The sequence below is a fragment of the Notamacropus eugenii genome, chromosome 2 (assembly GCF_028372415.1).
Source record: "Notamacropus eugenii isolate mMacEug1 chromosome 2, mMacEug1.pri_v2, whole genome shotgun sequence".
In the NCBI taxonomy this organism is placed as follows: Eukaryota; Metazoa; Chordata; class Mammalia; order Diprotodontia; family Macropodidae; genus Notamacropus; species Notamacropus eugenii.
Genome location: NC_092873.1, coordinates 85,532,060 through 85,544,355, shown reverse-complemented (window position 1 = coordinate 85,544,355; position 12,296 = coordinate 85,532,060). Strand labels below are relative to the sequence as shown.

At 40.3% G+C, this 12,296-nt stretch overlaps 1 protein-coding gene across 2 annotated transcripts in view; it reads left to right on the top strand.

Annotated features, from left to right (window-relative positions):
* NEU1 (neuraminidase 1) overlaps positions 1–10,202 on the top strand; it is a 32,109-nt gene extending 21,907 nt beyond the window's left edge. Inside the window, exon 6 of one of the 2 annotated variants that reach the window (XM_072637501.1) lies at positions 10,045–10,202. In XM_072637501.1, the coding sequence (XP_072493602.1) occupies positions 10,045–10,061 (17 nt within the window). In that variant the 3' untranslated portion in view covers positions 10,062–10,202. Of the gene's footprint in view, positions 1–9,851; positions 9,973–10,044 lie in introns of those variants that run through there. The other variant, XM_072637502.1, reaches the window with a different exon arrangement.
* The last annotated feature ends 2,094 nt before the right edge of the window (positions 10,203–12,296 follow it).

The following is a 12,296-nucleotide window of genomic DNA, read 5'->3' as shown; positions in this document are numbered from 1 at the left end:
CATTGCCTTTGTCACTGTCACATCTTGTCTGTCTCTTCTCCTTACAGTCACATAGTCAATTAGATGTCAATGTTTGCTGCAAGGGTGCACCCATAAAGTTTTATTGCATTTAGGTAAACGGAAAACAGTGTTGGTGATAAGAAGGTCATGTGATACACAAGTCATCAGCAGTAAATGACCATTACTTTTGCTGTTTCCAAATCCATTCCTCCCTAGGACTCCTTGATAAGTGTGGTAGTCTGAACCTACTTAGCATTAAAGTCACTCAGAATTATAAGCTTGTCGTCTTTTGGCACATTGATGATAAGGGTCTCTAGGTCTTCATAAAATTTTTCCTTAACCTCTTCAGGGTTCGTCATGGTGGGAGCATAGGAATTGATGATGGTGGCATGGAGTTTTCCTGTGAGTGGCAATCGCATTATGAACCTGTCATTCTCTCCTTTTGGCAGGCATACCAGCTTGCTGACTAGATTAGTTTTGATTGCAAAACCCACACCAGCTTCATGGTGCTCTCCTTCGCTGCACCCCCCTTCACTGCACCCACTCCAGAAAAATGTGTGTCCAGCTCCAGCTTCAGTAAACTGGCCTTCATTTGCCAACCTTGTTTTAGTTAGGTTTCCTATTTGGATGCAATACCTTTTGAGTTCTCTTGCAACAAGAGCAGTTTGTCTTTCAGGTCTACTGGATTTTGTGTTGTCTATAAGTGTGCACACATTCCATGTGCTGATGGTGAGTGGAATCATTTTTGCAGATGTTTTTGTACATTTTGTACATTTTTTGTGTGTTTCAACCGTATAGTGGGATTCCCTGCCTGTCGTGGTAATCAGGCCAGGGTTGGGTAGACAGACAGTATGTAGGGCACCTTTTCTAGCCCCCTTCCTCACACCAGGAAGTGAACAGTGCAATCCTTAAAAGACTGCTCAGATATCCAGGGGGCTACTGAGTCCCACTACTGCTTCCAGTGAGAAATGACCCTATAACCTGGGCTGCCTATGTACAGGGTTTGTGACTCCAGCTCCCAGTATATCTTCACCTATTGCTTCATCACTTGGCTGTAGCAACAGGACTGTGAGGCATAATACTTAAATGGTATGGGTCATGTCTTTTGATTCCTGCATAAATTGGATTTAAGTGAGGCAGACTTGTACGAGGTTGTCAGCTTCACTCTCTCCTCCAGTTATCATAGTCCAGAGGCAACACAGAGTCAAGATGGCTGGTGATAGCTCAGGATGCAGTGGATGACCTTGGCATCTTCAGTGTCTAACCAAGCTCTAAGTGCTCCACATCACCTGCTTTAGCTGCCTTCATGGCTGTTGGAACAAATTGTTCTCATCAGCTCATTACACCAGAGGAAGTCTTCACATGCTTGGGGTAGACACCTCCCTATCTCACCAATGGGTTTGAGACCCCTTGGTTACTCTCAACCTGGTTTGGCCCTTCTGCCAAAATGGTTTACCCTGTTGTGGCTGCCACACATGCTATAGTTTCTTGGAGTCACAGGTGAGAGTTGGGTGAAACAGATGAACACCAAAGGTGGAAAGAGCCCTGAAAAGAGCTTAGCAGCCATCACACCAAAGGTTCTGATCCTCCCTGAACACACCCTACACCCCATCAATGAAGAAATAAAAACTATACATATAGTTACATGGAAAAATGCAGTAAATCATTATTGATTAGAGAAATAAAATTAAAACAGTTTTGAGAAATTATCTCACTTATTTCCTGGCTAAAATGATAGGGAAAATGACATGCTGCAAGGGATATGGAAAAACTGGGACATTTTGGTGGAACTGCTGGTGGAACTGTAAACTGGGCCAACCATTTTGGAGAGCAATCTGGAATTGTGCCAAAAGAGTTATAAAACTGTATACCCTTTGACCCAGCAATACCACTATTAGATCTGTTTCCCAAGGTGATCAAGGCAAAAGGAAAAGAACCTATATGTTCTAAAATATTTATACCAACTTTCTTTGTGGTGGCAAAGAACTGGAAGTTGAAGGGGATGGCTAAACAAATTGTGTATGGTTGTGATAGAATACTACTATGCTGTAAGAAATGATGAGTTGGTTGATTTTAGAAAAACATGAAAAGATTTGCATGAAATAGTAAAAAGTGAAATGAGCAGAACCGAGAGAACATTGTATACAGCAACAGCAATATTTTTCAAAGAATAATTGTGAATGACCAACTTACTCTGAGTATTATAAATACTCAAATCAAATATAAAAGACCTATGAAAGAAGATGCTATACATCTCCAGAGAAAGGACTGATAGACATCTATGTAGTATGATTTTACATAGATTGTGAGAGGGAGGAAAGGAGACAGTAAAAAGTATATTTTCAAAAAATGTTGTGAAGTTCACCAGGCCTTGGCAACAGATTGGATATGAGGAAAGAGAAAGTGATGAATCCAGAATGGCTTCTAGGTTGTGAGCCTGAGGAACTGGGAGGGTTATGTTGCCCTCCATGGTAGTAGGGAACATGGAAGGGAGGGGGAGAGTTTAGGGGAAAAGATAATGAGTTCTGTTTTCAACATAGTGAGTTTAGTTGATTGATTGTTGTCCTTTGTTCTCAAAAATGACCAAAATGACATCATTATGTTAAAGTCTAGTTATAGTGTGGCTAACTGTGGCTGATCAGACCAGTATGGGCTTGCAGTGTTCTAACACTGATTGGGCATGAATAGTCCATGTGAACATTTGGAGTGGAAACTCTAAATTTGTACATCTCCCATTTCTTTTGAGCTACTTCAATTCTGTTTTGCTCATAAAGCATAGCACCTTCTCTGATGAGGCCATACTATGCTGAGGGGTCCTGTGCCACTGTCTCCCATCTCACAATCAATTCCAAAGTTCTAAAGAGAGATTTTGAGGGTGTCCTTTTATCGCGTCTTCTGACCACCATGTGAACACTTGCCCTGTGGGAGTTCTCCATAAAATGGTCTTTTTGTTTGCATACAAAAAATATGGCCAGCCCATCAGACTTGCACTCTCCAGTAGAGTTTGAATGCTGGCAGTTTAGCTCCGGAAAGGACCTCATTGTCTGGTGCCTTATCTTACCAGGTGATCTTCAGAATATTTCTAAAACAATTCAAATGGAAGTGATTCATTTTCCTGGCAGAGGGAGTATAGTTTCCAGGGATATGTTGATAATGAAGTTGACACACTCATTGCCAGAGCTAGCTCAGTGTTCAGGAGGCTCCAAAGGAAAGTGTGGGAGAGAAGAGGTATTAAACTATGAAACTGAAGATCTGTAGAACCATTGGGCTCACCTCATTGTTGTATGCTTGTGAAACCTGGATAGTCTTCCACGACCACACCAGGAAACTGAATCATTTCTATTGAGTTTAAGGTATCTACTGGACAACCAGTTTTAGATATTTGAAAGACATTTGCTGAATATGGGACTGGAAATCAGCAGAGAGGTTAGTGTTGGATAAGTAGATTCAAGAATTATCAGCACAGAGATGGTAATTAAATCCATAGAAGCCTGTGAGATCACGTGTGTGTGTATGTGTGTGTGTGTGTGTGTGTGGTCATCCTTTGTTGCCGAAGAAGACCATGCCATCAGAGAAATGATGACATGACTTGCACTTGACTTTGTTTTGAGGGAGGGAGGGCTGTGCAGGTCACCAGCCTCCCTGCAGCCCTGCAGGCTTGGAAGGCAGCTTCTTGAACTCCAGACTAAGTAAAGTAGAGAGTAGAGAGAAGAGGGCCCAGGAAAGAACCGTGAAGGATATCTAACAAAGGAGACAGAGAAGGAACAGTCAGGTAGGTAGGACAAGAACCAAAAGAGAGTGGTGCCTCCAAAACAGAGAGTATATCAAAGAGGAGAGAGTGATCAACAGTATCAAAAACTGCCGTTGTCAAGGAAAATGAGGATTAAGAAAAGGCCATTGAATTTGGCAACTAAGAAAACATTAGTAACTTTGGTGGACAGTTTCTGTAGAATAATACAGTTGGAAGCCAGACTCTAAGGGGTTGACAAGAAAAAAGGGGAAGCACCTTTTATAGACAAATATTTTCAAGAAGTTTAGCTACAAAGGACAGAAGAGATATAGGACTGTAGTTAGCAGGGATGGAAGGACCAAGTCAGGATCCTTTTTCAGGATGGAGGAAACATGGGCATATATATAAAGTCAATAGGGAAAGAGACAGTAGACAGATTGAAGATAAGTGAGAGTGGGGATGAGAGAGGAGGCAATCTAATGGAATAGAATTGGTTCACTTGAACAAGTAAAGAGATTGGTCCTTGGTAAGGACTCAGAACATTTCATCATATAAAACGGGTAAAGGAGGAGATAGTAGCTAAAAGTACTTGAATGAAAATTGATGTGGAAGAAAGGAGAAAAGTGAATTCCTAGCAAATGGCCTCAATTTTTCCCATAAAATAGGAGACCAGGTTATCAGCTGAGAGGGTGGGAGGAAGGAAAGCTATGAGGGGTTTGAGGAGGGATGAAAAGGTTTGGAAAAGCTGCTGTGGAGAGTGGGATAATGTGTTAATAAGACAGGTATAATGCCTGTTGACCAGTTGAGGATCTGTAATATAAGTAATATAAATTTATAGTGGACCCAGTCAGAATGGTATCATGATTTTCTTCACCTTTATTCAGCAGTACACATATATGAGCAAAGGCGATGAATGGTGGTACTGATCTAAGGCTGAAGCTTGGCTGGCTATAATTGGCGATATGGCAAGGGGATAGAAATTGAAGAGAGGAAGTGTAGAGTTGAATTGGTTCACCAAGGAGTCAAGATAGAGAAAAGAGCAGAGAGTGGTTGGTGTAGAGGGACATGGCCTGTCAGAAAATTAAGGGGTCACGGGATTGGAGGTCCCAGTATAGACGAAGAGTGGGGTTGTGTAAGGGAAGGTAGCTAGGGAAGTGAAAAGCCAATAGATTGTGGTTAGATAAGGAGATTTCAGAATTCTTGAACATAGAGGTAGTATATTTGTGGGCAGTGGCAAGATCAAGGGTATGACCATCTGAGTGTGGCTGACCATACAGTAGACCCCTAACAAATGCTTGGTTCCTCTCTTTTTCCTGGCCTCAAGTTTTTCCTCTCTTCAGTCTATCTTTCACACAGCTAGGTGGTGCAGTGGATAGAGCACCAGTGCAGGAGTCAGGAGGACCTGAGTTCAAATCTCACCTCAGACACTTGACACTCACTAGCTCTGTGACCCTGGGCAAGTCACTAAACCCCAATTGCCTCATCCTGGGTCATCTCCAGTCATCCTGATGAATATCTGGTCACTGGATCCAGATGGCTCTGGGGGAGAAGTGAGGCTGGTGACCTGCACAGCCCTCCCTCACTCAAAACAAAGTGCAAGCGCAAGTCATGTCATTATTTCTCTGATGGCATGGTCTTCTTCGGCAATGAAGGACGAACACACACACACATAGCTGCAGAAGTATACGTCTCCCTGTGTTACTCCTCTGTTCGGTAAATTCAGTACTCCAATGGTTCTCCTTTACCTCTAAGATAAACACAGACTTCTTGTTTGGAATTTAAAGCATTTCACAATGTGACTCAAACCTACTTTTGTAGTAAATATTAGAAGGGAAATGGGTACCTAGGGAAGAAAATCATTACAGCAAGTTTGTCTGATAAGTCTCATCCATCTACGTAAAGAATTGATTCAAATTTTTAAGACTATCCCCAAGTGATAAATGGTCAGACAAAATAAGTAGGCAATTTTCAAACTACTAACAATATGAAAAAATATGAAAAAAGTGCTCAAGGTCACTAATAATTAGAGAAATGCAAATTAAAGCAGCCATGTGGTTTTATCTCAAACCTATCAGTATCAGTTGTTGTATATGTCCTTCATTTTTCAAGAGGGCCATGACATCAGGGAATGATGACATGACTTGCAGTTGACTTTGATTTGAGGAGGGAGGACTGTGCAAGGTCACCAGCCTCACTTTCTCCTCCAGAGCCATTTGGATCCAGTGACTAGATACTCATCAGGATGACTGGAGATGGCTCAGGATGCAATGGGAGACCCTTTTAGGTACTCAGAGTGAGTTAACTCCCATTCAGTGAATGTCTCTTTAAGAAGTGAGTCAAAGGATGACCTCTTTAATTAGAAAAAGAAAAAAAATCAAGCTGGGAAAGGAAGACCTTCAGGGTTGCTGTTCCAAAGAGAAACAGTGTCAACAGTGACAAAAAAGGAAAATTAGAAATGTTAGAGGGACAATTGAAAAACAGGTACATTAATTAATGCATTGTTTATTGGAGCTATGAATTAGTCTAGTCATTCTGGAAGGCAATTTAGATGAATGCTTAGAAATTTGTCACACTCTGTATTCATACCCTTTGGTCCAGCTATACCACTATTAGACACCCCCCCAAAGAAATAACAAAAATTTTTTAAAGCTGAAAAGGCTTTATATGTAAAAAAATATTTATAATGGCTTTTTTCATCCAACTACAAATGGAAATTAAGGAAGTATTGTCCTTTTAGAGGATGAATAAGCAAGTTGTGGTATACAAGCTGATGAAAATTGTGCAATAAGAAGTAACGAAATGGACAATTACAGAGCAAATTGGGAAGACCTCTATGAACTGAGAGCAGGACAAGAAGAACAGTTTATACAATGACAACATTATAATGAAAAACAGCTTTGAAAGACTTTGGAACTGGGATCAAAACAGTAAGAAACTATGAATCAAAAAAATAAAAATAAAACATCTCATCTAACAGAAAGAGGTGATGAACTTAAAATACAGAGACATTTTTTGACATGGCTGATGTTGGAATTTGTTGAGCTATCTGTTGAGGGAATTAGACTGTCTGCGTTTGTGTTTGCTGGGGCGATGGGGATAAGGGGGAAGGAACAAAAGGGACAAATTAATTTTAAAAAACCAACACAATTTAACAGAAATAAAAATAATTTTTAAAAACTTTAAGTATGTTTGAAAATGGTTCAGTTAATATAAAACCAGGTGTCATGAGCAGGAATGATGAAGTAAATCTGTCAGGATCCCAAGAATCTCAACACAAGCACAGTCTAGACAATAGGAACAGGCCCAGAAAGTGGCTAAAGGAGGTGGTGATCACTGATCTTGTGACCCAGTCATTATGACCTACCTTGTGGTGTACATACAAAAGTCTTAAGTAAGCTTTGGTCACCTGGCTTCTCCTTGAGCCCTCTCAAGATAATAGGAACCTAGAACTTGCCATCTCAGAAATCAGCTCTGTCCAGGGTTTATCATTATCCTTCCAAACCCTAACTTCTAATATGACCACTAACCATTGTCCCCACCCAGCAGACGTTCACCACTTGTCAGATTTTTTGTAACACTATTCAGATACAGGCTAGATGGTGCTTTTCAAGCTCTGAGATTTTGTGATTGTGTGACTGCCAACATCCCGTGAACTCTTTGACAGGGATATCTGAGAAAATAGGAAAAGTGCTTTGAAGATGTCAAGAATTATGCTGTCCCTGACCTGGTGATGTAGAGTTATCATCATTCAGCAATTTGATATGTAAGACCTCAGGCAACTTGCCAAACAGCTTGATGCTGAAGACTTTCCCAGTGATATATGTGACATGAGGGAGAAACAGTGAAAGTTATCCAAACAACCAAAAATTCACTCTCTCTCTCTCTCTCTCTCTCTCTCTCTCTTACTCACTCTCTCTCTCTCTCTTTCTCTCTCTCTGTCTCACACACACACACACGCACATGCACACGCACACGCACGTGCACACGCACATGCACACGCACACGCACACGCACACGCACATGCACACACACATAAATGGTTTTAAGATCCACATCTGCGGGTGTTGTTTGACTATAAATGATAGAATACAAAAATTTCAATAATCAAAATTATGGGTGACTCAAAGGATAATGGAAAGATTCACAAAGAGCTTAAGTAGTCTGTATCATATTACCAAAGATGAGTCATATGAAAATTTATGCAAAAACAAATTATTAGCAAATTTAATATTAAAAAAGAAAAAGAAAATATTAAAAAAGAAAATAAGAAAAAAGGAAAAATGAAAAAAGAAAAGCAAATTTAATATTAAAAAAGGAAAAAGAAAACAAAATTACCAATGATAAATAAGAGAATGCAACAAATAAAAGAAATTTATATAATTAAGAAATACTATGTGACTACCCCTCTGTCTACTTTTCTGGATGCTCCAGGGTTCTGTCCTAGGCCCACTTATTTTCTCTTTCCTCACTACTTCACTTTGTGATCTTACTGGCTCCCATGGATTTAATTACCATCTCTATGCTGGTGATTCTCAGATCTACCTTTCCTGCCCCAACCTCTCTGCTGACCTCCAAATCTCATCTCCAACTTCCTTTTTAGACATCTCAAATGGGATGTCCAGCAGACATTTTAAATTTAATATGTCTGAAACAAAATATTATCTTTCCCCCTAAGCCCTGCCCCACACCACATGCACACACACTCACATCCCTTCCCTATTATTGTAGAGGGGTTGTATGGGATGTTCAGGAGGACTAGCACCTCTGGTGTGAGGGCTTACTGAGTCCTTTTCAGGGCTGCTCATCTACCTTTGATGTCCCCCTGATTCACCCAACTCTCACCTGTGGTTCCAAGAAGCTGTGGCTATGTCTGGTAACTGATAAACCATCTGGGCAGAAGGGATAAACCAGGTTGTAGGTAACTGACAAGCCTCAAACCTATGAGTGAGTTAGGGGGGGATGTCTACCTCAATCATGTGAAGACTTCCCCCAGTAGAATGGGCAGATGAGAACAGCTTGTTCCAAGGACCATGAAGGTGGTTTAGAATTTAGAGCTTAGATCAGGGATCAAAGATGACATGGGTATTCATTGCATCCTGGGTCATCACCAATTGTCTTAACTTTTTTTTCTGCTACTGCACTTTGGTGGCTCTGAAAGAAAGACTGAGGCTGATGACTTTGTGCTACTCTGCCTCACCTAAATCCAATTCACAAATAAGTCAAGACATCACCTATGATATCATTGGTCCTCTGAAAATGAAGGTCAAACAATAACAGAAGGCAACACCATCCCTTGGGCTCACAACCTAGGAGTCATCTTGGATTCCTCACTTTCTCACCACCCCACCACCCCCATATCCAATCTGTTGCCAAGACCTGTCACTTTTACCTTTACAACATCTCTTGAATATCCCCCCTTCTCTCCTCTGTCACTGTCACCACTGTGGTGCAGGCCCTTATTCCCTCATGCCCTCATGCCTGGACTTTTTCAGTAGTCTGCTGTCAGGTCTGCCAGTCTCTAGTCTTTCCCCTGCTCAATCCACCTTTCCATCAATCACTAAATGATTTTCCTAAAGTGCAGGTCTAACCACGTCACTGTCCCGCCATTCTTTCAATAAACTCCAGTGGTTTCCTATTACCTCTAAGAGCAAATAGCAAATGCTTTGTGTGGTATTCAGAGTCCTTTATCACCCAGCTCTCTCCTACTTTTCTAGTCATTTTATACCTTGCTCTTTGACACCTATTTTTGTTGTTGTTCGCATTGACGTTAGTGACACTGACTCCCTGGCTATTTCACAAAAAAGACACTCCATCTCTCAGCTTCAGGCATTTTCTCTGACTGTCCCCCATGTATGGAATGCTCTATCTCCTCTTGGACTACTAACCTCCCTCACTTCTTTTAAGTCCCAATTAAAATCCCACCTTCTACAGGAAGCCTTCCTCAACCCCTCTTAATTAGAATCTTCCCTCTGTTAATAATTTCCAAATTCCTTGAGGGCAGGGGATTGACTTTGAAGGACAGGGACTGTCTAACTTGTTATTTTTAGTGCAAGTGGTTAGCATGGTACCTAGGATATAGTAAGCATTTTCATAAATGTTGTCTGTCTGTCTTTCTATTTAGATTTGAAATGAAAAGGGCAAGATGATGGCATAACTTACAGAAGAAATAATAAAACATCTAAAAAAATCCAACAATCTCAACCAAAAAAATAAAAAATAAAATAAGTGAATTAAGCACTAAATTAACCCACTAAAATAATTCTCTCTCTCTCTCTCTCTCTCTCTCTCTCTCTCTCTCTCTCTCTCCACTCTAGTCTTGAAATGTCATTGACGTAGGAAGCTGGAAAGAGTACATTCCCCTACCAGTGCAGGCTGGCATTCTTATATACTAACAATAAGGAGCAGAAAAATGATAATAAAAAAGAAACTCCATTTATGATAATAAAAACCATAACTATTTGGTTTAAATAAATTGTGTCATATGAATGTAATAGAACCTTATTGTAGCATGAGAAATTATGAAACTTAAAATTTCAGAGGAAACTGGTAATATCTTTATGAACTAATGCAGATTAAAGACAGCAAAACTAGAACAATTTATGAAATAATAACATTTACAGAGAAAAACAATTTTGAGATACTTTAGAACTGATCAACACAGTGATAAACCATGAGTCCAAAAAAAAGGAGATGAAACAACACCTCACCCCACTCCTGACAGAGAGGTAATGAAATTCAAATGCAGAATCAGATACATTTTGGGGCATAGCTAATGTAGAAATTTGTTTTATTGGACTACATAGCTATGTATTGAGGGCTTTATTTGTAATGGTTGTTCCTTCTTTAAGGGAGTGATAGTTGGTGGGCCAGATTATTTTTTGTAAAGTAGCCAACAGTGCTGGCCAGCTTGTGAGTATCCCCTGCTGGCAAAATTTTAAACTAGTGAAATCTTATTTCAAAACAATCTGGTACTACTCAGCAAAAGTTACAAAAACAAGCATGCCCTTTGACCCAATAACTCCACTTTGGGAATATGTCTTAAGAGTCCTGTTTTGTTTGGTTTTTAAAAAGAGCTAGCTGTTCAAAGATACTTTCTAACAGCATTTGTTGTAATTGCCAAAACCTGGAAGCAATATAAATATCTAACAGTAAGGGAATGGTTAAATTAATTGTAATACATTTATTGAATGGGGCAGTTAGGTGGCACAGTGGTTAGAGCGCCGAGACTGGAGTCAGGAATACTCATTTTTCTGATTTCAAATCTGGTCTCAGACATTGGCTGTGTGACCCTGGGCAAGTCTCAACCCCATTTGCCTCCATTTCCTCATCTGTAAAATGAGCTAGAAAAGGAAGTAGCAAACTGATCTAGTATCTTTGCCAAGAAAACCCCAAATGGGGTCACAAAGAGTTGACCCCAACTGAACAACAACAATGTGTAGAATGGAAGAGAGTCCATTGGTCATAGAAAACAGACCTTGAAGCCAGTAAGACCTGGGCTCAAATCCTTCCTCTGACTTAGAAAGACTGACTGACCCTTAACTTCTCAGCACTCTAAGGGGAAGGAGCTTCCTCACCAGCGAGCTCCCTATACCAATAAAACATAGATCCAATCTCTTTCAGTGAGAGTCAGCATGGCATACTGAACTTGAAGGTCAAATCTCATCTCTGATTCAAGCTGTCTGCCTTTTAACTCTCCAAACCTAGTTTCCTCATCAGTAAAAATGGAAAGGACTTAGGGTCTCTTCCAGCTCTAAGTCTAATCTCCTACAACCAGGATTCAAATCGTGCTTCTGATACACACTAGCTTTGTAACCATGGACAAAGTAATTTAAGCTCTCAGTTCTCTAGGCAACCCTCTTTGACTCTAAGTTACATAATTATAATAGCTAAAACGGTGAAGCATCTTGTGCTTCATAAATAACTCACTTTATCTGCACAATAAGAGGTAGGTGCTGTTATTATCCCCATTTTACAGATGAGGAAACTGAGGCAGGCAGCAGTGATGTGACTTGCCTAGGGTTGCACAGCTAGTAAACAGATGAGGCAGGATTTCAGTTATACTTTTCCTGATGTCCAGAGCTCTATCCACTGAGCCGCCTTATAGAAGAATTGCCAGTCTCCATCAGTGGAGTTTTCATGAGAATCCTATCCATCAGTAGTGTCAAACTCTAACAGATATGGGGCCACTAATCTGTACATATGGATCCCTGCAGGCCACATATTGAGTTAGATTCAAAATGTGGTGATTATTTATTTTGTTAAATATTTCCCAATAACATTTTAATCTGCTTCAGGCAACACTTAGGAGTGTTGCAACTAGTGGGCAGGGTTTTTGACACCTCTGCCCTACAGGCATGAAATCATAGGTCCAGATACCTCCCCAAATATAATGGAATATCATAAATGCAATTAAAGTAGACAAGTATGACAAACATAAAGAGATCTATAAATAACTTAAGAAAGATACATTTGAGAATCAGCAATATAAAGATGGTAATTAAATCCATGGATGCTGTTTATCCCCCAGGAGGTAAACACTTCCAGAAGTCTTGGACTGTTGAACAAA